The sequence below is a fragment of the Podarcis melisellensis genome (genome assembly GCF_964234715.1).
Source record: "Podarcis melisellensis genome assembly, chromosome: 2".
Classification (NCBI taxonomy): Eukaryota; Metazoa; Chordata; class Lepidosauria; order Squamata; family Lacertidae; genus Podarcis; species Podarcis melisellensis.
The window spans coordinates 112,429,713-112,455,154 of record NC_138529.1 but is presented as its reverse complement, the minus strand read 5'-3'; the positions used below and the strand labels follow the sequence as shown (position 1 = coordinate 112,455,154).

Below are 25,442 nucleotides of genomic sequence, written 5' to 3'. Positions count from 1 at the left end.
TTTTGGTTTCTGTTAATAATTTAAATTTAATTCTGGTTTTTTTGCCCTGCCAAATGTATTTTCCCAAATACCTGTGCCATTCCTTAAAACAATTTAAGCCATTAAGAACCGGAATTGATTGAAAAAGGAACAGCATTTTTGGTAAAACTACCATCCTGATTGTAGAAATTCTTCCCCACAATGTGAGTTTTATTTTACTCCAGATTTCTAAGTCTTTCCTAATTTTGGTCCATACCTTAATATAATTGTCTTTCTATAAATTAATGTTTTCCATGGTTATCCAAATTCCTAAATACTTTGCCCTGTTAGTAATTTTAAGTCCTGTTTCTATTTCTAACTTTACTTTTTCTTGTATATCTAATTTTTTTACCAGGAGTTTTGTTTTTTCTTTATTAATTTTGTATCGTGATAATTGCCCCAACACCTTTTTTTTTTTAAATAATAATTTTTATTGATTCTTACAACAAATATCCATCACCATCACTAAAAATTCCTTTATCTCATCCTAGTCTTTCAATTTTAACTTTCCTTCTTGTTCTGTTAGTAATTCTCTGTATGTTGGCCGTATTCCTTTCATTGTTGACATGTTAAGTGATAGTGCTTCAATGGGTGATAGCCACCATGGAGTTTGGGGTTCCAATAATTCTTTGTATTTTCTCCATACCTTTATTAAAAACTTATTATAATATTGTCGAGTCCTTTGTGTACTTTCCCCCCCCCCATACCACAAATATGCATGCCAACCAAATATGCTGTCATGTCCTTCCAGTTCTATTGCCTCTTCTTTCTCCAATTTAATCCAATCCCGAATCTGATTAAGACATGCTGCTTCATAGTAAATTTTGAGATCTGGAAGGGAAAAGCCTCCCCTTTCTTTTAAGTCTGTAAGTAATTTGTTTTTTATACTTGGTCTTGTTTTTTCCAAGATTACTACAGTGGTACCTCGGGTTAAGTATTTAATTTGTTCCAGAGGTCTGTTCTTAACCTGAAGCAACCCCTTTAGCTAATGGGGGCTCTTCTTGCTGCCGTGCCGCCGGAGCACGATTTCTGTTCTCATCCCGAAGCAAAGTTCTTAACCCGAGGTACTATTTCTGGGTTAGAGGAGTCTGTAACCTGAAGCATATGTAACCTGAAGCGTATGTAACCCGAGGTACCACTATATAGTACTCTCTAGAGCTGCTGTTCTCAACCTGTGGGTCCCCAGATGTTGCTGAACTACAACTCCCATCACCCCTAGTCCAACAACCTCTGGGGACCCACAGGTTGAGAACCGCTGCTCTAGAGGGTTTTCTGTTGGAATTATTAGATTGTCTGCGAAGGCTCTGACCTTATAGGCCCTTTGTCCAACTTTAATTCCTTCTATTCTAGGGTCTTCTCTTACTGCTCTCAAAAACACTTCTGGAAGTGTGGTAAAGAGGAGAGGAGAAAGAGGGCAGCCCTGTCTTGTTCCCTTAGAGATATTAAAAGCTTCTGATATTTCACCATTTATAATTGGTCTGATCTTTTGGGAATTATAAATCACTTTTATACCACTACATATTTTCTCACCGAAACTCATCATTTCCAAAGTTTTTTGCATGAATGTCCCTGAAACATGATCCAATGCTTTCTTTGCATCCACCAAGATCAGGGCTGCCCTTTTATCTGGTCTCATTTCTAGGTATTCTGTTGTATCTACTACCAATCTTACGGTGCTGTAAATTTGTCTTCCGCGTAGGAAACCTAAATGATCTTTCTTTAGTAATCTTGCCAGGATCTTTTTCAATTTATTGGATAATTTTTTTGCAAATAATTTATAATCTGAATTTAGAAGTGAGATTGGTCTATAATTTTTAATTTACTCTAAATTGGATCCATATTTCAGTATCAATGTAATTAGAGCCTCTTGCCATTATTCTGGCACTTGTCCTTCTTCTAAAATTTTGTTCATTATTTTTTCTAACACCAGTAATATTGTCTTTTCCAATATTTTGTAATTCATTATAGAAATACCATCTGTACCAGGAACTTTTATTCCAGTTCAGTCTTTTGTTATTGATATTTCTATTCCACAACCCTATCCACCTAGCAGACTGCCTCTCTCCCCTGCCCCTACAAGCCCATCAGTAACATTTTCTGCAGAGACACTGGGGATTGTTCCATGACAGTTGTCACTTGCTGACAATGCAGAAGGAGGCCACCTTGGTGCACCCAGAAGATACCAGATGTTGGTTGTAGTTACGTCTATACAAAGTGCATAGCCTTTGCCCCTCCATAAAGAAGGAAATGGGGGGGAGACAAGAGCTGGAATAGCTGACCAGAAGGAAAGGTAACCTGGGAACTTCATGTTGATCGACCACCCCAGCTCCCTGACCCCAAGAAAAGACCAGTCCAGGGAGGCAGGTGAGCATGACAACTACACCCCACATTATGCTCTCCATTAGCTATTCCTTCAGACAGGCCTATTTTCATTCAGTCTCCAGTGTGTCCATGGGTGTGTGTGTTTTACGTTTCCTTTCCCCCCTTCCTTGCAGTCCTGACAAAAATCAAACCTCCATGCCAGTGCTTTCAGCCCCAGAAGAGGAGGTCCTCTTGGTGTCAAGGGAGGAGGGGGGTCCAAGGGAGCATCTGGAGCCCTGCCATTCCTTCTGTCCCTGGCCCCTTCCCTTCTCTCTCTGCCATCCCAGGGCCACTCTTGACTCCCCAGTAGGAGACTGGATCTGTCTGTGATGGTGAGATGTCCTGGCTGGTTGAAGGACCACTTCCTGTTTCCTGGAGCTCCTTCCTTCTTTCTCATGCAAGGTGGAGTCATGAAGCAGGTGAAGACTGAGCACACCTAAGGGCAACATGGGGGGGGATTCTGCTTAACCTTTCCCCATCTGCTCCTTTTCTGGATCAAAATTCCCAGCTAATCTGTCTAGCTCCTGCTGCTGCTGCCTGTCACTGTTCCTGTGTCTCTGGAGTGTTTCTTTGAGGAGAATACAGGACACTGCAAAAGACATCATGTGTAATGAGTGTGCAATAAAGTAGACAGAGGCTGAGCCCTCCCTGTAATGTAAACAGGGAGACTTCTGTCCAGGAGATTTCTGTATAAAAAATTACTTGCTAAGGTGAAAGTAGGGACTAAGTGTTATGTATTGAAGTTCTCACCCTGGCCATCAGGGGTATTGTGTATATAGTTTTCACTCAGGTCCACGTCAGTTAATTTAGGCAGGAAGCCCTGGGTTGTTGTTGTTACAGTGTTGACAGCCAGCTGCCTATAAAAGCAGGCCGGCTGAGCTGTTTGCTGTTCAGTTCAGTTCCAGCTTACTATAAAGAACCACTTGGAGAAATCTCTGTGTCCACCCACAATTTAATACTAAGGTTGGAGTGGAACCATGTTTGCATGAACATGAAAAGGCAAAATATGCTCTCCATTTAAATATTTATTAAAATAATTTATTCAGTTACCCAGAAGAGTTATTAGGCTTTTTGCCATAAGCTACTTCATACATTGTAAGAAGTGGGTCCTGAGACCCTTGATCCCCTTTCTTAAAACCCCATCTGAACAAAATTGTTGAAGCAGTAAAGAGTTTATTGAGGACAATAGGTAAAGGTAAAGGGACCCCTGACCATTAGGTCCAGTTGTGCACGACTGTGGGGTTGCGGCACTCATCTCGCTTTACTGGCCAAGGGAGCCGTCGTACAGCTTCTGGGTCATGTGGCCAGCATGACTAAGCCGCTTCTGGGGAACCAGAGCAGCACACGGAAACGCCATTTACCTTCCCGCTGGAGCGGTATGTAATAAAAAATGTTAACGTCTTATATATATATATATATATAATAAATCTTCATAAATGTACCAACCAAGCACATACATAGATATGTGGACCACGTGTCTGGAGCAGCACAGGAAAAGCAACAACATTCAAATTTCTGTTGTAGACCGCCTTTTCTGTGATGTAGGTATGATGTTTGTGAGGATGGTCTTGGGTGACCCCCATTCTGTGATGTATGTATGATGTATGGAGGGGTGGTCTTGAGCTCCAGGGAAAAGAATTTAAAAGGTCTATATAAGGGCAGGCACATCTTTGTTCTGGGTCCTCCTCCTCCCTCCTGCGTGTGGTGAGTGAGGACCCTGTTGCAACAGTTCAATAAAGATCAGGCTTACTAGCTGCTTTGCTTCTCAATATTCTCTGGTTGGCCTCTGTTATTTTCTCCTACTGATGGAGAACCTGCAAAGGACTCTACAACGGCTCTTGTGTCCCCCATAAGGGAATAAGGGCAGATTTTGTTTACAACAGGTACCCATTTATCTACTTGCAGTTTGATGTGCTTTCGAATTGCTAGGTTGGCAGGAGCAGAGACAGAGCAACGGGAGCTCACCCCATTGCAGGGATTCAAACTGCCAACCTTCTGATCGGAAAGCCCTAGGCTCTGTGGTTTAACCCACAGCGCCACCAGCGTCCCTTATTGAGGACAATACGTAATTGCAAAAGCGGGGCTCCAAAGCAGGCGCAGTCCAGCTGGGGCAAGGAATGAGCTTCTATTCCCTCTGCACACGTTCCCGCCCTCGTGTCCCCATTGGTTGGGTGCTGCAAGGTTTTCCTTCCCCCAATTATCAAATAACAGGCAAGAGGCTGAACGTGGGGAGAAATTTCTCCTTCCTCCTCCGAGTTGCCTCCACTTCCGGCTTCACCAGCAGAGATAAAATCGGAGCTTGCAAAGGAGGGAGGGGAGGAGGCGGGAAGCGGGGCTGCGTCTTGCAGAGGAGGGGGCTTCTTCCTAATTAAGGTTCCTAATTAAGCGCCCTCACTCCCTGCCTCCCGCGCGGGGGCTCCCATTCCCGCCCCCGCTGCCCGGGATGTCGGGTGAGTGCAAAGCCAATGGCGGGGAAGGAGGGAAGGGGCTTTGCGAGGGGGTCCAGGATGAGAAGCCCCCGGATGGGGGGGAGGGAAGGGAGCTGTTTTCTTAAAGGGGGCCTTGAACGGGGGGGGGGGAGAAGCTTCCTCCTGCAAAGGGATCTGGTGCAAAGGGAGTTGCAGGGAAGGAGGCGGGAAAGGGGAGAGGGGTGGGCATTGCTGGCCAGGATCGCCTTAATAGTATAAATTAAATTTAATATTTATACCCCAGCAGAAGACCCCTCGGAGGAGGGCCTTATCTTTAGGCAACAGGCGAAAGCATTGCTCTTCTCCCAGGCGTTTGGCTCATTAAACAATCTATGGACTGCACACCTGCATGGGGGGCGGGAGGGTTGTCGTTTTTATTTGTTGCTCTGCTATGCATCTCTGTGTTTTTCTCTTGTAAGCTACCCTGTGATCTATAAATAAAATTTATTATTATTATTATTATTATTATTATTATTATTATTATTATTATTTGGAGGAAGGGCAGTATAGAAATGTGAAGAATAGCTGTAAAAATAGGAAGCCCTCTTGCGGTCAAGGGGGGGGGGTGGGACAGAGTCTCTGATCAGCATGCATAACAGGATGGGCTTAGGAGGGAATAATACTAATAAGAATAAGAATAAATAATTCATTACTTGCCCCCTGCCCATCTGACTGTGTTGCCTCAGCCACTCTGGGCGGCTTCCAACAAAAAAACCAAAAATTTAAAACATTAAAAACTTTCCTATATAGGGCTTCCAGCAGAATACTTCCATTTTGTAGAAATGGCCTTTAAAGAAATGCCCTCTTTAAGGATCCACGTGGTGTAAACGTGTATATTGTCCTCCAGGTCCAAACACATAGTAAGACCAAGCAGTGCTCCAAAGTGCTTCTCTTGTGAACTTGCCATCTAAGTTGTTCACTCCTGACCAAAACTCCTGTTTCCCAAAAGGACTGGAGGGGGGTGGGTCTCTCTTCTTTTTTTTTAAAAAAACAATATTTATTAAAGTTTTAAAGGTTACAGAAAGAAAAAGTAAAAACACCATATTAAACAAAAACAATACAACACATCACAATAAGGGGGGGGAGGATATGAAAAAGGAAAAAAAAGAACAGAAAAATAAAATCCATTGAAAAAAACAAAAAAAAGATACAGCGAATCTTCCCATAACTTATCTTTCATTAGCTTATTTCCTTGACCTCCTCACACCTCCCTTTTTTGTATTCTAGTTCGATTATCTGTTTCAGCAAATCCTTTCCATCTTTTCAAATTTTTGTCCTGTAATTTATCTTAATATAATGTAACTTTACTTTCCCTCCTTTCACCAATTAACAGTCAGTTTTTTCCTAATCCTTTATAACATTTCTGCTAAAATCACATATCATCATTTCAACATCCTTCTAACATTCATTAATTTTACAATGTTTCTGTAAATAGTCTTTAAATTTCTTCCAATCTTCCTCCACCGACTCTTCTCCCTGGTCTTGGATTCTGCCAGTCATTTCCGCCAGTTCCATGTAGTCCATCACCTTCATCTGCCATTCTTCCCGGGTGGGTAGATCTTGTGTCTTCCAGTACTTTGCAATAAGTATTCTTGCTGCTGTTGTAGCATACATAAAGTTCTATCCTTCTTTGGCACCAATTGGCCGACCATGCCCAGGAGAAAGGCCTCTGGTTTCTTCAGAAAAGTATATTTAAATACCTTTTTCATTTCATTATAGATCATCTCCCAGAAAGTCTTAATCCTTGGGCATGTCCACCAAAGGTGAAAGAATGTACCTTCAATCTCTTTGCATTTCCAACATTTATTATCGGGCAAATGGTAGATTTTTGCAAGCTTGACTGGGGTTAGGTACCACCTGTAAATCATTTTCATTATATTCTCTCTTAAGGCATTGCATGCCGTGAACTTCATACGTGTGGTCCATAACTGTTCCCAGTCAGCCATCATAATATTATGTCCAACATCTTGTGCCCATTTAATCATAGCAGATTTCACCGTTTCATCCTGAGTATTCCATTTCAACAGCAAGTTATACATTCTTGACAAGTTCTTAATGTTAGGATCTAGCAGCTCTGTTTCCAATTTTGATTTTTCCACCTGGAAGCTAATTTTTTTGTCCAAGTTATATGCCTCCATCATCTGGTAATAATGAAGCCAATCTCGCACTCTGTTTTTTAATTTTTCAAAACTGCAGTTTTAATCTGTCTCCCTTTTGTTCCAAAATTTCCCAATATTTCGGCCATTTGGCCTCCATATTGAACTTTTTCTGAGCCTTCGCTTCCATTGGTGACAACCACCTTGGGGTTTTATTTTCAAGCAAGTCCTTATATCTTATCCAAACATTGAACAGTGCTTTTCTGACAATATGGTTTTTTAACGCTTTATGTGCTTTGACCTTGTCGTACCACAGATATGCATGCCACCCAAATACATTGTTAAAACCTTCTAAATCCAGCACGTCAGTGTTTTCAAGAAGCATCCATTCTCTCAGCCAGCAAAAAGCGGCTGATTCATAATACAGTTTTAAGTCTGGCAGGGCAAATCCACCTCTTTCTTTAGCATCAGTTAGTATCTTAAATTTTATTCAAGGCTTCTTGCCCTGCCAGACAAATCTAGAGATATCACTCTGCCACTTCTTGAAACACTCCATTTTATCCAAAATTTGCAATGTTTGAAACAAAAACAGCATCCTTGGCAATACATTCATTTTTATTACAGCAATTCGGCCTAACAATGATAGCTTCAGGTTTGACCATATTTCTAAATCCTTTTTCACTTCCATCCAACATTTTTCATAGTTATCCTTAAATAAATTCACATTCTTAGCGGTCATGTTAACCCCTAGGTATTTCACTTTCTTAGCCAGTGTTAATCCTGTCTCCTTCTGAAACCTCTCTCTCTCAGTCACTGTTAGATTTTTCTCTAAAACCTTAGTTTTCATCTTATTCAACTTAAATCCCGCTACTTGTCCAAATTCTTGGATCAGTTCCAGTACTCTTTTAGTACTAGATTCTGGCTCCTGTAATGTCAATGCCAAATCATCGGCAAATGCTTTCAATTTGTACTGTTTAGCTCCGACTTGTATACCTTTAACCATTTGGTCCCTTCTAATCATGTTTAAAAGAACCTCCAGGACCGATATAAAAAGCAATGGAGAGATTGGGCAACCTTGTCATGTTCCTTTCTCTATCTTAAATTCTTCCGTCACTACATTATTCACAATTAATTTAGCCTTTTGTTCTGAGTAAATTGCACCTATACCATTGCCAAAACCTTGACCGACCCCCATCCCCTGTAAATTCTTCTTCATAAAACTCCAAGAAATATTGTCAAAGGCTTTCTCTGCATCCACAAATATCAAGACTGCTTTAGTATTAATATTCACTTGTAATTTTTCTAGAATATTAATTATGTTTCTCGTATTGTCAGACAAGTTTCTGCCCGGGAGAAAGCCAGCTTGATCTTTATGAATTTCTTCTACTAGTACCTTTTTTAATCTTTTAGCCAAAATGTCTGCAAAAATTTTATAATCCACATTAAGCAAAGATATGGGGCGGTAGTTCTTAAGCTGTGTCTTCTCAGACTCTGTTTTCTGTAAAAGTGTAATAGAAGCTTCCTTCCACGACTCTGGTGCCCTTTTCCCTTCCAATATTTCATTACAAATTTCCTTTAATGGCTGTACTAACCATTCTTTCATGGATCTATAATATCTTGAAGTCAAACCATCCGGTCCTGGAGATTTGCCTAATTGCATATTCTGGATGGCCCCTTCTACCTCCTGCTCCGTTATTTTGCAGTTCAACATTAGCTTATTTTCTTGAGAGATTTTTTGTAGTCCATTTGTTTTCAAAAATCGGTCAATGTCCATTTCTTTCTGCGTCTCCTGTGTATATAGTTGTTTAAAGTACCTCTGGAAACACTTTCTGATCTCCACTGCATTCTGTATATTTTTTCCTTCCACTTCCAAGTTTGTAATGGTATTAAGTTTTTGTCTGTTTTTCATTTGCCAAGCCAGCAATTTTCCGCATTTATTTGCCGATGCGGAAATGTGGGGGGGGTGTCTCTCAACCACTTTTAACCCACCCCACTCCCACCGCATGGAAGGCAGAGGACATGTTCATTCACAATCCCAGTAAACCATGTGTGTATCTGCAGTGAACCAGGCGCTGCAGCTCCTTCCCCTCTCACTGGGCTGCTGCAAGAAAAGACAGCAGAGGAGGAAAGGGATGGGTTTGAAGGCTCTTTCTGCCTCTCTCCCCTGAGGAACAAGAGCAAAGGGTGTTTGCAGGCCAGGGGAGGAGGATGCAGCGAGGGCAGAGGGAGCAGATCCCCCGCCTCTCCCAAGGGGGTCCAGATGCAGGAGGGCAGAGGAGGCGGCAGCGAGGGCAGAGGGAGCAGTGGGCGGATCCCCCGCCTCTCCCAGGGGGTCCTGATGCAAGCAAGGGGCTTCCTTCTTCTCCATGCAAGGGCCACCCATGTATTCAGAGCAGTCCTTTAAAGATTAACTCTTATGCTCCATGGGATCTACTCTCAGGCCACGAATGTGCATACCAAGCCAGCCTTAGGAAGGGAGGCGGGACAGGCAGGTGAAAGAAATTGCCAAAGGTGTTTGAAAATGGGTGGGGGCTCTTGGGAAGGGGGTGCCCAGTTGGGGCTTCTCCAGGGGCAGCAGGATGTCTTGGGCAGGAGAATCCCTGCAGGGGCTCTCAGACTCCCTTGGCTTCTTCTTCTTCTTCCCTCCCTCCCAGGAAGCTGCAACTTGCTCTGGATTCTGCACTCCTCAGGAAGCTGAACCTGCAAACCTAGCTGAGACTGAACCTGCAACCCTGGCCAGGATGGAGGGAGGAAGATGGACGGGTGACCTGGTCAGGCTCTCTCCCGCATCCCTCCCCACAACCTCTGAGCATTCCCTCCCAGGACCCTTGGAGAAATCTGGTGAGTTCCAGGGGAGAGGAGATGGGGACAGGGATAGATGGATGGTGGAGGGAGAAAGAGGAAAAGATGGAGAGGAGACAAATGGAAGGAAGTTCCTGACAGGAAGAAGGAAGGGGTGACGCCTTCTCCGAAGCATCTCTTTGTTTCTTGAATCCCTTTCATAAAGTACAGTGGTACCTTGGGTGTTATGTAGTGAAGTTTTACCCTGGGCCAGCAGAGGGGATACTGTAGATAGTTTTCACTCAGGTCCACGTCAGTTATTTTAGGCGGGAAACTCTGGGTTGTTGTTGCTACAATGTTGACAGCCGGCTGCCTATAAAAGCAGGCCGGCTGAGCTGTTTGCTGTTCAGTTCTGTCCAGCTTGCAAGTAAAGAGCTGCTCTGGAGAAATCGCTGTGTCGTCTGCTATGTTCGCCCACAATTTAACATTGGGTTACATACACTTCAGGTTACAGACTCCGCTAACCCAAAAATAGTACCTCTGGTTAAGAACTTTGCTTCAGGATGAGAACACAAAACACGTGGCAACAGCGGGAGGCCCCATTAGCTAAAGTGGTGCTTCAGGTTAAGAACAGTTTCAGGTTAAGAACGGACCTCCGGAACGAATTGAGTATGTAACCAGAGGTGGTACTGTAGTGGGGGCAGATTTTCTTCCTCCAGGATTTTAAATCTTAGGAGTTACAGTGGTACCTTGGTTCTCAAACATAATCGGTTCCAGAAGTCTTCCAAAACTAAAGCGTTCCAAAACCAAGGAGCATAAAATGAAAGCAATAAACAATGTTCTGTACCATAAAATAAATAAGACAGTATTTTAGATGATAGAAATTAAAATTAAAACAAAAAAACAAGCCACAGTCAAGAATGAAAAAGGCACACAAACAAAAACGCAAAAAAATAGGAAAAAACTAAAGCACCAAATGTCACCTCAGAACACTGCAACCAGAAACAGCTTTAATATTGATGGGGGGGGGAGGAGCATAAATTAGCTGTGCAAGGGAACAAATGGGATGAAAAAGCCTTGATTACGATGGAGACGACTTAAATTAGCTGCTCAAGGGTAAAACAGAATGAAAAAAAGCCTCAATTAGGATGGGGGGGGCACTTAAATTTGCTGCGCAACAGTAAAAATGGAAGCTCAGGAGCACGTTCGGTTTCCGGGGCAAACTTCAAAAACAGGAACACCTATTTTGGGGTTTGCAAATGATGAATCAACAGAAGCATAAGTCAATCTATGGACTTCCCTTTTTTGAAATATTTTTATTGGTTTTTACAAATTCAAGTTTATATTAAAGACATTTATATAAAGCCAGTGTGGTGTAGTGGTTAAGAGCGGTAGATTCGTAATCTGGGGAACCGGGTTCGCTTCCCCGCTCCTCCACCTGCAGCTGCTGGGTGACCTTGGGCGGGCCAGTCACACTTCTCTGAAGTCTCTCAGCCCCACTCACCTCACAGAGTGTTTGTTGTGGGGGAGGAAGGGAAAGGAGAATGTTAGCCGCTTTGAGACTCCTGAAGGGGAGTGATAAAGCGGGATATCAAATCCAAACTGTTGTTGTTGTTGTTGTTGTTGTTCTTCTTCTTCTTCTTCTTCTTCTTATTCTCTGAATCACATGACTTCACTCCATTCCTTTCATTTACCGTATTTTTCGCTCCATAAGGCACACCGGACCTTAAGACGCACCTAGTTTTCAGAGGGGGAAAACGGGAAAAATATTCTGAATCAAATGTACTAAACTATTTAATAAACTTCTGGTATATCAGAGTGAGACTACGAGGTACAGGAGCTGTGTGTTTGTTTAGTGTGCAGGCTCAAGGAGCCAGCGGATCAGCTGAGACGCGGCGGATTTGCGTAATTTTTCCCTCTCCCTCAGCCTCTGCCCTCCAGTCCCCAGCAGCCTTCCTTTTTTACCTCCAGATTTTCACTGCGCTTGTGGCTCAGAGCTCGAGTTTGGGGTGTTTTTTGCTGCTGGTTGCTTAAATTTTATCCTTCCCGATCCAACCCCTCCTGTGTCCTGCCGTCCCTCTGCAGCCTCATTGCTCCGTTTAGGGAGCGGGCGAACCTTCTGCTGGCTACGCACCACTTTTAAAAGTGCCTTCTGGCTTTGAAGCACCTGCCCCCCTTTGCCATTTTACTTAAGGTATTTGCCCTGTGCCTGGGTTTTTTTTTCCATTTAACAGTTTGCAGCCTCTTCCTTCCGTTGCTTGTTTTGAGGCAGGATAGATTTGAACAATTGGATTGGATTGATCTTTATTACGACCATTGGCCCGTTACACGACAGTTTCCCATACCAACATATTATACTTAAACCTCCAAATTTAAAATCGCCTAAACTTACAAGTGGGGCACAGGTGGCGCTGTGGGTTAAAGCCTCAGCGCCTAGGACTTGCCGATCTAAAGGTCGGCGGTTCGAATCCCTGCTGCGGGGTGCGCTCCTGCTGCTCGGTCCCAGCGCCTGCCAACCTAGCAGTTCGAAAGCACCTCCGGGTGCAAGTAGATAAATAGGGACCGCTTACCAGCGGGAAGGTAAACGGCGTTTCCGTGTGCAGCTCTGGCTCGCCAGAGCAGCGATGTCACGCTGGCCATGTGACCCGGAAGTGTCTGCGGACAGCGCTGGCCCCTGGCCTCTTAAGTGAGATGGGGGCACAACCCCAGAGTCTGTCAAGACTGGCCCGTACGGGCAGGGGTACCTTTACCTTTACCTTTAAACTTACAAAAGACAAACAGGAACCGAAGCAAAACAAAAACAAGGACGACCATCATACATTACAATAAATTTGTAACCTATACATCGCCCTCTGCTCATAAATTAATCAAGGATATCAATGGTGATATCGCCTAAAACATAGATCATGGTTTAAAACAATGGTGATATCACCTAAAACATAGATCATGGTTTAAAGGGGTTAACCGAGCCACACAGGAGACCGTTTCTCTTCTTTAGGGATAGGACGCTGATCAAGAATCTGGCAACCATGAGTGATCTTAGGGGGTCATCGTCAATTAGTAGATATCTCAGTTTGGCTTCAATCGTATCATCGGCAATTCCCTTAAGATATTGAGCAAGAAACTTGCTCCTGGCCGGCAAGTGAAAAGCACAGTCAAAAATTATGTGATGTAATGATTCCGGTGCCCCACAATTACAATCACATAAGAGCGATATCTGTCCATTGGAGAATCTATTTCTCAGCACGTTCGATGGGAAGGTGTTGAATCTTGCCTTTACAAAGGCATATCTATGAGCTGAGGAAGTTAAGGAATTCAAATAGTTTGGGAGCCTTAAGAGGGGTAATAAACCAAGATTTAGAGGTGAGCAGGTACCATTGCCCAAGACCATTTTCTGCTGCAAGTCCATCTCCTCTAGTTTACAGGTTACTGTTCTTTTAGCTGGGACTATGTCCTGCTCTAGTAATTTGGATGGGGAGATTCCCATTGCCATGATTTTCAGCTGTAAATTTTTTACCCATGGGCTCTGGAAATCATCTCTCCACATACATTGTATCAAGTACAAGTTTGGGAGATTGTGCCATAGAGATAACCAGTGACAAAGTATGTGCTTCCACAGAGCATTTTCCAGGGATACAATATTAAGTTCCATGTGTAACGCTGTATTACTTACACAGTTGGGCAGTTTCAGTATCCCTCTTAAAAACTGATTTTGAATGACCTCCAGGTGAGATAGGTTGACAAAAGTCCCCCAAATAGAGATGGCATAAGCAATTGTCGGGATCACCTTGGCCTTGAAGACTTTCAGCGCCAATGGGATATGAAGGGCCCCATCGGTGAAGAAGAATCGCAAGATCGCCAAGGAGATAGCTTTGGCTCTATTTGTAACATAGGCTACATGGGCCTTCCATCTGAGGTTATGTTGTAACCAAACTCCCAAATATTGGAATCTGTAGACTTGTTCAATGACTCTCCCATCAATTCTCCAATTATGGAGTTTCCGGCTCTTTGAGAAAATCAGGATCTTAGATTTTCCATAATTAATTGTACGGGAATTTGCGTTACAGTATGATCCAAAAAATTTTAAGGCCCTCCTGAGACCTACTCTAGAAAAAGAAAGAATGACTGCGTCATCCGCATATAGTAACAAGGGGCAGCGATAAAGTGCTAGGCGGGGTGCATGAATCCTTTCTTGGGCCTCTATTAGGGGAGTCCTCATGTCACTTATGAACAAATTGAACAGGAGTGGAGCCAATATACAACCCTGTCGACACCTCTGTTAATGGGAATTGAATTGAGCAAGTGATCAAGACTTGGATTGCAGGGTATTTGCCATTAGCTGTGTAAAAGCGCTCCTCCTTGCAGCCTTCTACGTTGTTTGTACACATGGCTACTGGTTTCAGGTTCAGTTTGAGTAATAAGCAGCCCCTGGCAGCAGTAGAATGGAGCATAAAAAAGGAGTAGGGGCACTGGGACCCAGACAATGCTCAAATCTCTCCTGCCTCAAAACAAGCTGCAGAAGGAAAAAACCTGCTCCCGCTCCCGCTCCCCTGCCCCTCATCCCATGCCCTCCCCAGCCTTTTTTTAAACTTCCTGGTTTTCACTGCGCTCGTTGGCAAGGTGGTGTCTCTACTTTTTCATTATATACCATTTCCCAAAATGATACTGTTATCTTACATGACCACCACATATAGCAGAAGGTACCCACTTCTTCTTTACACTTCCAGCAGATTTTTGAACTTTCTCTATACGTTTTAGATAACTTACTAGGAGTCAAATACCACCAGTACATCATTTTCATGTAGTTTTCTTTCAATGTACAGCAAGCTGTGAATTTCAGATCTGTTTTCCAAAGCCTCTCCCAATCTGCCATTTGTATGTTATGTCCTAAGTCCCTTTCCCATTTCGTCATAACTGATTTGACCTGTTCATTCTTTGTGTACCATTCTAGGAGCAAGTTACACATTTTAGACAGAACTTTTTATGTTACTTCCTAAGAGTTCTTTTTGAAATATTGATGTCTCATAACTAAAACCATTCTTTTTGTCTATCTTAAAGATATCGTTTAGCTGATGGTACTGTAAGCAGTCAGTTACAGCTTCCTTTTATCTCTTCAAAATCTTTTAATTTCAGTTGGTTTTCAAGTTCAGTTAACAGCTCTGTATAAGTTGGCCAATTACTTCTCATATTCAATTTTTTTTCAGAGATATTGCTTCCAAGGGAGAAAGCCACCAGGGTGTTTTTTTACTCAAACAAATTTTTATACTTCTCCCATACCCTACAAATTGGTTTTCTTACTATATGATTCTGAAAAGCTCTAAACACCTTGGCCTTTCCCTACCATAAATATGCATGCTATCCATTATTTGTGTCCTTCCAGATCTAAAATACAGTATCTGTGTTTTCCAGTGTAATCCATTCCCGGTTCTAGCAGATACAGGACGCTTCATAATAAAGTTTCAAACCCAGCATGGCAAAACCTTCTCTCTCTCTTAATAATTTATTTTTTATACTTGGTTTCGCCCCTTGTCAGATAAACCTAGATGTATCTTCTTGCCATTTTTCAAAGCATCCTGCGTTGCCTATTGCCTGGACTGATTGGAATAAAAATAACATTTTTGGCAATACATTCATTTTTATTACTGATATTCTTCCTCAAAATGAGAAATTCATTCTTCCCCATATCTCTAAACCTCTTTTTATTTCTTTCCACTAATTCTTGTAATTGTCTTTAAAAATATTAATATTCTTAGCTGTCAAACAAATCTCTCAGTATTTGACTTTGTTATGTATAACTAACTCTGTTTCTGTTGAAATTCCTTTTGGTCTTGCTCCATTGTGTTTTTTACCAAAACCCTAGTATTATTCTTGTTTAGTTTAAAGCCTCCGGCCTGACCGAAGTCCTGTATCTTTTCTACCACCTTCAGTGGAGTATTTATGGGATCCTTCACTGTTATTACAAGGTGAACTGTAAAAGCTTTTAATTTATATACTTTATTTTCTACTATTATTCCTGTAGTTAATTTCTCCACTTTTTCTCTCTCGCCAGGGCCTCTAATACCAAAATAAATAATAATGGTGATAGGGGATATCCTTGTCTTGTCCCCTTCATTATTTTACACTTTTCTGTTATAACCTTATTAACAATCAGCATAGACTGTTGGTAAAAATAAATTGCATCAATTCCTCTCCCAAATGCTTCCCCAAAATTCATTTTTTCTTTTATCTTTTTCATAAAAGTCCATGAAACATTATCAAAAGCCTTTTCAGCATCTATAAACATTAAGGCCGCTTTTTTCTCATTTCTTACTTTCAAATATTCAATAATATCAGTTATATTCCTTATATTCTCCTTCATCTGACGTCCTGGTAGAAAGCAGGCCTGATAGTGATGATTTTTTTCTGCTAAAACACCTTTCATTCTATTGTCCAAAATATGATCAATACTCTAAATGGAGTATTTTTCTCGCCTTTTAGTTCAAGAATTATTGAGTTGTGGTCCGAAAGTGTTTTTGGTTGTATTTCTGCTTTTTTAATCTATGGACTTCCATCCTACAGGAGACAGTGATGGCCAACAACTTGGATAGTTTGAAAAAGAGGATTAGACTGATGTCTGTGCGCTGCCCTTGTGGTCCTAGGCAATAATGCTTCTTAATACTAGTTCCTGGAAAGCACAGGAAGGCAGAGGGCTCTTGTACTCAAATCCTGCTTGCTGGTTTCCCATAGGCATCTAGCTGGCCACTGTGAGAACAGGATGCTGGACTAGGTGGGCCTTTGCCCAATCGAGCAGACTCTTCTTATGTTCTAATACAGGCATCCCCAAACTTGGCCCTCCAGATGTTTTGGGACTACAACTCCCAATGTCCCTAGCTAACAGGACCAGTGGTCAGGGATGATGGGAATTGTAGTCCCAAAACATCTGGAGGGCCAAGTTTGGGGATTCAAATGTATTGCAATATTTTTATAGTTACATGTGGCATAATAACACTAAAGTTTTACTTCTTAGACATAGGAGAGACTGATACTCGATCCAGTGATCATTTCCTCTCTGGGAAAAGAGAAATACAGAGATGTGTCGTAAGAAACCAATTCCACCATCGATTATAAAATAATGCAGTTTATTAAGTGTGAATGGAGTGATCATGTGTTGCTGCCATTATCTCATCTGCATTCCTAAAACTTTGGAACATAGAGAGGACAATAGAGAAATGGGACAGTGTTAAAATAGGAGACGGTGCATATTTGGATTGACGTGTGTTCAGTTTCTTTATTGTAAGTCTTAACAGGATTCTCTTCCCCTTCCTCCCACTCCCAAACAGGTGAGGAAGATAATGGCCAGAATTCTATGGAGCCATTTGTGAATTCATTGGGAAGAACAAAGAAACAGTTTAAATGCATGGAATGTGGGATGTGCTTTAGTCATAGTGGAAGACTGAGGACACATCAAAGAATTCACATAGAGGAGAAACCATTTAAATGTACTGACTATCGAAAGAGCTTCAAGGAAAATGGAACTCTTAGAAAACATCAAGGAACTCACACAGGGGGAAAACCATTTGAATGTACTGAATGTGGAAAGTGCTTCAGTCGAAATGGAACACTTAGAACACATCAACAAACTCACACAAGGGATAAACCATTTGAATGTATAGAATGTGGAAAGAGCTTCAGTAGAAGTGGACACCTTAGAATACATCAACAAACTCACACAGAGGAGAAACCATTTAAATGTATTGAATGTGGAAAGTGCTTCAGTCAAAATGGAAATCTTAGAATACACCAACAAACTCACACAGGGGAAAAACCATTTGAATGTACTGAATGTGGAAAGTGCTTTGGTCGATATGGAACACTTAGAATACACCAACGAACTCATACGGGGGAGAAACCATTTGCATGTATTGAATGTGGAAAGAGCTTCAGTCAATATGGAACACTTAGAATACACCAACGAACTCACACAGGGGAGAAACCATTTAAATGTATTGAATGTGGAAAGGGCTTCAGTGAAAGTGGAGCACTTAGAAGACATCTACAATCTCACATAGAGGAGAAACCATTTAAATGTATTGCATGTGGAAAGGGCTTCAGTAAAAGTGAAGACCTTAGAATACACCAAGGAACTCACATGGGGGAGAAACCATTTAAATGTATTGAATGTGGAAAGAGCTTCTGTAGAAGTGGAACACTTAGAAGACATCAACGAACTCACACAGAGGAGAAACAATTTAAATGTATTGAATGTGGAAAGAGCTTCAGTAGAAGTGAATACCTTAGAAGACATCAACTAACTCACACGGGGGAGAAACCATTTAAATGTATTGAATGTGGAAACAGCTTCAGTCAAAGTGGAGCACTTACAATACATCAACGAACTCACACACAGGAGAAACCATTTGCATGTATTGAATGTGGAAAGAGCTTCAGTAGAAGTGGACACCTTAGAATACACCAACGAACTCACACGGGGGAGAAACCATTTGCATGTATTGAATGTGGAAACAGCTTCAGTCAAAATAGATACCTTAGAACACATCAAAGAACTCACACAGGGGAGAAACCATTTGCATGTATTGAATGTGGAAAAAGCTTCAGTTTTAGTGGAAACCTTAGAAGACACCAACGAACTCACAGGGGGGAGAAACCATTTGCATGTATTGAATGTGGAAACAGCTTCAGTCAATATGGATACCTTAGAATACATCAGCGAACTCACACAGGGGAGAAACCATTTAAATGTATTGAATGTGGAAAGAGCTTCAGTAGAAGTGGACACCTTAGAATACACCAACGAACTCACACGGGGGAGAAACCATTTGAATGTATTGAATGTGGAAAGAGCTTCAGTCAAAATGTAATACTTAGAAGACATCTACAAACTCACATAGAGGAGAAACCATTTAAATGTATTGAATGTGGAAAGAGCTTCAGTAAAAGTGGACACCTTAGAATACACCAGCGAACTCACACGGGGGAGAAACCAATTAAATGTATTGAAAGGTGAAAAAGCTTCAACAGGAATTATAAACTTACATTACATTTGCAAACTCACACGGGAGAAGCTTTAGTCAATATGGAACCTTAGGAAACATCCACTAATTTAGATGGGGAGGTCTTAATACAGTGGTACCTCGGGTTAAGTACTTAATTCATTCTGGAGGTCTATTCTTAACCTGAAACTGTTCTTAACCTGAAGCACCACTTTAGCTATTCGGGCCTCCTGCTGCTTTCACGCTGCCACCACACGATTTCCATTCTCATCTTGAAACAAAGTTCTTAACCCGAGGTACTATTTCTGGGTTAGTTAGCACAGTCGGTAAACTGAAGCTTATGTAACCTGAAGCGTATGTAACCTGAGGTACCACTGTATAGTACTTTCTACAGCAGCCTTTCTCAACCTGCAGGCCCCCAGATGTTGCTGAACTACAACTCCCATCGCCCCTAGCTAGCAAGGCCAGAGCTCAGGGATGATGGGAGTTGTAGTCCAACAACATCTGAGGACCCATAGGTTGAGAATCGCTCCTCTAGAGGGTTTTCTGTTGTAAATATTAGATTGTCTGCGAAGGCTCTGACCTTATAGGCCTTTTGTCCAACTTTAATTCCTTCTATTCTAGGGTCTTCTCTTACTGCTTTCAAAAACACTTCCAGAAGTGTGATAAAGGAGAGGAGAAAGAGGGCAGCCCTGTCTTGTTCCCTTAGAGATATTAAAAGCTTCTGATGTTTCACCATTTATAATTAGTCTGACCTTTTGGGAAATATAAATCGCTTTTATACTACTACATATTTTCTCACCCAAGCTCATCATTTCCAAAGTGTTTTGCATGAAAGCCCCTGAAGCATTATCCAATGCTTTCTCCGCATCCACCAAGATCAGGGCTGCCTTTTTCTCTGGACTCATTTCTAGGTATTCTATTGTATCTACTACCAACCTTGCGTTGCTGTAAATTTGCCTTCTCCATAGTAAGCCTGACTTTATTAATCTTTATTCATCTTTCTTTATGAATCTTGCTAGGATCTTTTTCAATTTACTGGCTAAAATGTTTGCAAATAATTTATAATCTGAATTTAGAAGTGAGATTGGTCTATAATTTTTAATTTACTCTAAATTGGATCCATATTTCAGTATCAATGTAATTAGGGCCTCTTGCCATTATTCTGGCACATGTCCTCCTTCTAAAATTTTGTTCATTATTTTTTCTAATACTGGTAATATTGTCTCTTCCAAATTTTTGTAATTCATTATAGAAATACCATGTGTACCAGGGACTTTACCATTCTGAGAAGTCACAATTCCTTCTTTTATTTCATTAATATCAATAGGGGCATTTAAGTATTTCTATTCTTTCTCTTATTTTTGGCAATCTATTGTTTATAAAAAAATCCTATTTCTTTGTCAAGTTCTTCCAGCTCATTTCCATTTCTGTTGTTGTTTTGCAGCAGATTTAGTTAATGTGAAAGCACAAAACAACCACAAAGAATCTTGAGGCAGGTTACACATTTATTCCAGTTCAGTCTTTGGTTACTGACATTTCTATCCCACAACCCTATCCACCTAGCAGACTGCCTCTGTCCCCTGGCCCTACAAGCCCATCAGTAACATTTTCTGCAGAACAAAAAAATTCCTTCCAGTAGCACCTTAAAGACCAACTAAGTGGTCTTAGTTGGCCTTTAAGGTGCTACTGGAAGGAATTTTTTTTGTTTTGACTATGGCAGACCAACACGGCTACCTATCTGTAACATTTTCTGCAGAGACACTGGGGATTGTTCCATGACAGTTGTCACTTGCTGACAATGCAGAAGGAGGCCACCTTGGTGCACCCAGAAGATACCAGATGTTGGTTGTAGTTACGTCTATACAAAGTGCATAGCCTTTGCCCCTCCATAAAGAAAGAAATGGCGGGGAGACAAGAGCTGGAATAGCTGACCAGAAGGAAAGGTAACCTGGGAACTTCATGTAGATTGACCACTTCCAGCTCCCTGAGCCCAAGAAAAGACCAGTCCAGGGAGGCAGGTGAGCATTACAGCTAAACCCCACATTATGCTCTCCAGTACCTATTCCTTCAGACAGGCCTATTTTCATTCAGTCTCCAGTGTGTCCATGGGTGGGTGTGTTTTACGTTTCATTTCCCCCCTTCCTTGCAGTCCTGACAAAAATCAAACCTCCATGCCAATGCTTTCAGCCCCAGAAGAGGAGGTCCTCTTGGTGTCAAGGGAGGGGGGGTCCAAGGGAGCATCTGGAGCCCTGCCATTCCTTCTGTCCCTGGCCCCTTCCCCTCTCTCTCTGCCATCCCAGGGCCACTCTTGACTCAGCAGGAGACTGGATCTGTCTGTGATGGTGAGATGTCCTGGCTGGTTGAAGGACCACTTCCTGTTTCCTGGAGCTCCATCCTTCTTTCTCATGCAAGGTGGAGTCATGAAGCAGGTGAAGACTGAGCACACCTAAGGGCAACATGGGGGGGGGATTCTGCTTAACCTTTCCCCATCTGCTCCTTTTCTGGATCAAAATCCCCAGCTCATCTGTCTAGCTCCTGCTGCTGCTGCCTGTCACTGTTCCCGTGTCTCTGGAGTGTTTCTTTGAGGAGAATACAGGACACTGCAAAAGACATTGTGTGTATTGAGTGTGCAATAAGGTAGACAGAGGCTGAGCCCTCCCTGTAATGCAAACAGGAAGACTTCTGTCCAGGAGATTTCTGTATAAAAAATTCTTTGCTGAGGAACTTCCGGTGAAGCGCGAGCCCCTCACAAAGCGAGGGATTTCTCTGGGAGAGGAGCCCTGGCTATTTCGGACAGAAAATGGGGATTTTGGGGCAAAAAAATCCCCTCTTAAACCTCTGGGGGGTGTCCAGAGGGTCAGGTTCCCGGCAGTGCCTAAAAGCTGCCTGTCAGGCTGCCAGGTAACCTCGGAAAGGGGTGAAGAGCGTGGCAGAACAGGATAGCAGGCTATCGGGAAGCCATTGCTACGGCCGAATAGCGAAGCCCCAGGCTTTAAGGAAGTGCACTTCGCTCTTAAATTTAATAAATTCGGACTTAAAATAATTACGATTGGATTGAAGAGACATTAAGGGAAGTTCCGAAATAAAAAGGAGATTTCAAGTTCAGCTGTCATCTGGAATCAGCGCAGACGCAGCATTGCAAGCAGAGCCAGAGAGCGAAAGTGAGTTGCCGCTAGCGGCTTTTGTTTCCGTTTCTCCCTAACTTTCAGAAACTTTTAGAAACTAAGTTTAAAGTTTAAAAGTAACCTTTATTGAGAATTTAAAGAGGTGGAAAAGCAAAGGGGGAACAGAAGGTTACTATTGTGGCAAGCAGAAGTCTTAGATGCAACGGAGGATATATGAGGACTGAATTGTTTTCCCACTTCTACTTTCACAATAAACTTGTTACGCCAGGAGAAGAGCTTCCGACTCCATTTTAACTTAGCAGAAAGGCTACAGCGGCAGAGAAGAAAGAAATAATATATTTTTCCACTTTCCTTTTTTGGGTGATTTTGGTTTTTCCCCCCTTTAATTTTTTTTAAAAATTCAAAATTAAATCTGGCAAAATTGAATTGGAAAATTTAACTTAAGTTAATTGACAATTATTTAAATTACTTAACTGTGGAGTGGATGGAATGAGATACTACAACTTGTTTTTCAGGATTTTTCTTTGTTAATGGAGTATTACTGAGGTGGAAGGAATACTTGGTTTCCTGTTTGGTTTCCTGCTCCCCATATTTTTGTGGAATGCCCTTCTTGGAATTATAAAAAACCTACCCTCTCAAATATTTATATTTCCTTTGAAATACTCTCTGGACTATTAAACAGTAAATGATTTGGACCTGGCTTTGGAACTTTAAACAGATAATATAGAACCAATTTTTTGATTTGAAATCAGAAGATATAAAATAAATTAAAACTATTTGGATTATAGTTATATTTTTGTTTTTATTTCAGAAGAAATTCCCCTCCCCTCTTTTTTGGGAAACAACCATAATTGGATATCTTATTTGAATACAATTATTCGGATTACAATCTGGACTACAATTTTATTATCTCAACTCAATTTATTTTTGGATTATAGTTTTATTCAGTTCATGAAATATCCAAGAGGACATCCAAAGAATTTAACTGAGGATTAGCCCAAGTGGGGGCAAGAAGACTGGCCCACATCTTAATTCTGGTTCAGGTTTTGACTGCCTCTTCATGTTTAGAAGTGGTTAAAGGGGGAAGCATTCCCTCTTATAAAAGTTATGATCCGCTCCTTCCCTTCCTATATTATTTTTTAAAATTACAGAGTAAAACTAAGTAATTGTATTCTGTATTTTTATGTTTTGGAAAGGATATTAAAATTGTAACGGTGAAAACAATTTGAACAATTGGGAAACTTTAAGTTACATTGACTAAATTTAAGGTAAATAATTAATTTGAGAAACTTGTTTTTGTATTGGTTATATTTTGGTATTTTTGTGAAGGGAAATGTCACATCAACCAAAAAAAGGGGTAGAGAGAGGGGCGCCGACTGACAGGAGAGTATCAAAGCAAGAAACAGAGTTTAGAACAGAAATATTGAGAATGTTTGCAGAGATAAAACAAAGTGGAAAAAATCTGGAAACAAAATTGGAACAAGTGGATAATAAAATTGGGAAAATGGATAAAAAAATTGATGAGACAGTCAATGAACTGAAAGGGCAAATAAAAGAGGTATCCAAAAGAACTCGATCATTGGAGGAGGGGATGAAGAGGACAAAATTAGAAATGAGAGAGGTAAAACAAGTGGAAGAGGATGAAGACTGAGATGATGGAAATAAATCACAGGAAGAAATTAAAGATGTGATTGCTATGAATGAGCTGAGACAGGGAAGTGAATTTGAGGCTGAGATCAGTGCCGGAGATACAGAACGAAAATATAAAAGAGAGATTGATAACGGAAATTGCGCAGTGGCTGGAGATGCCAGCAGAAGAAGTTGCAAAAACAGTTCAAAATGCATTTAGAATGAAAGTAAGGACAAGTAAAGCAAGGAAATTCCCTGGTGACTGCTTAATTACATTCAAGGATAGAGAGATGAGAAATTTGATTTTACAGAAGAACAGAAATAAAATACTATACATAAACAGGAATTACATAATTATCTTTATAGATATACCAATAAAGCTGTTGAAACGAAGAGACCCATATAAGCCACTGGTGCAGATCCTTAAGAAAAACAAGTTTGACTTCAGATGGGAATTTCCTGAGGGAGTCTCGTTCTTTTACAAAGGTAAGAAACACAGATTGATAAGCCCAGAAGAAATAGGGAAATTTATGAGAAGGTATAAGGAATTACAAGTGGAAGAAGATGAGGTCAAAGGTGCAGAAGGAGGAGCAGGAACCAGGGAAGAATGTGAATCAGAAGAAGAAGAAGAAGAAGAAGAAGAAGAATAGAACAGAAAGAAATCGGAAGAAGAAAAGGAAGAAGAGGTCGATAGGTTATAAGGAAACTAACCCAAATTTATTTAACTGGAAGACATTATGGCGTTAAAATTATGAAATTGGAACATTAATGGGATGAATGATAAGAAGAAACAAAACAAAATTGAACAATTTTTAAAAAAGAAAAATTTGGACATATGTTTACAAGAAACACATGTGGCAAAGAGACACAGGAAAATTCTGATTAACAAAAGACTCGGGAATGAATTTATTTCTTCGGACAAAGAGAAAAAGGGAGTTGTGTTATACATTAAAAACAAAATTGAATCTCACCAAATATTTAAAGATGAAGAAGGAAGAATTATAGCAGTTCAGATCAAATGGCAAGGCGAAAAATTGATAATTGTCAGGATCTACGCACCAAATGGAAATAAGACTGATTTTTACAAAGCTCTGGAGGAAAAATTATTTGAATACATGGATCAGAAAATTATAATAATGGGAGACATGGAGTGGTTTCATTGGAAATGGATAGACTCAGAGAAGGAATGAATAAAGAAGGGAAATTGCCTAAGACCTTCTTTATGATGACTAAGAACTGTAACTTGATTGACATCTGGAGACTTAGACAAGCATTGGAGAAGCAATTTACCTATTTCTCAGAACCGAACCAGTCAATGTCAAGAATAGATCAAATATGGGTATCGAATGAATTGACTCCAAGAATTCAACAAATTGAAATACAACCCAAAGTAATTTCAGATCACAACCCAATAAAAATGGAACTAAAAGGTTTTGAAGAAAGAACTTTCAGATGGAGAATTAATGACTACTTGCTGGATGACCAGAAGATTGTAGAAAAAGCACAAAAGAAATTATCTGAATATTTTATGGACAATATCAATAAAGGTACAAAGATGAATATAGTTTGGGACACAAGCAAAGCTGTTATGAGAGGATTTTTCATTCAGCAGAACTCATTGAAGAATAAAAACAGGGGGAAAGGGAAAAAAAGAAATTTTAAAGCAGATTATGGATAATGAGCAAAAATTAATCAAAAAACCAAACAACTTAAAAATTAAGCAAGAAATTAAGACCCTTCAAACACAATTTGCAATGATAATAAACAAAGAAGTGGAATGGAATATTAAAAGGTTAAGACATGAGTTCACTAATAAATCAGGAAAATGGCTTGCGTGGCAACTTAAAAAGAGAAAGGAGCAGAGCACAATCAATAAAATTATGGTAAATGGCGAGGAGACAGTTAATCTGAAAGAAATCAGAAAAGGATTCTTGGATTTCTACAGGCAACTGTACAGAAATAAAGAAAGGA

At 40.9% G+C, this 25,442-nt stretch overlaps 2 protein-coding genes across 2 annotated transcripts in view; both read left to right on the top strand.

Annotated features, from left to right (window-relative positions):
- The window catches only part of LOC309364741 (uncharacterized protein), a 42,134-nt gene extending 41,446 nt beyond the window's left edge, over positions 1 to 688 (top strand). The window contains exon 4 of the transcript XR_014165874.1: positions 377 to 688. The gene's annotated coding sequence lies outside the window, so the exon portion shown is untranslated. The remainder of the gene's footprint in view (positions 1 to 376) is intronic.
- Positions 689 to 4,060: 3,372 nt separating this feature from the next.
- On the top strand, positions 4,061 to 20,322 carry LOC309364645 (uncharacterized protein). The gene is made up of 3 exons (XM_081902347.1): positions 4,061 to 4,829; positions 9,598 to 9,784; positions 17,044 to 20,322. Exons 2-3 carry the CDS (start codon positions 9,685 to 9,687, stop codon positions 18,726 to 18,728), a joined length of 1,785 nt encoding a protein of 594 aa, XP_081758473.1. The 5' UTR covers positions 4,061 to 4,829; positions 9,598 to 9,684; the 3' UTR covers positions 18,729 to 20,322.
- Positions 20,323 to 25,442: the final 5,120 nt, after the last annotated feature.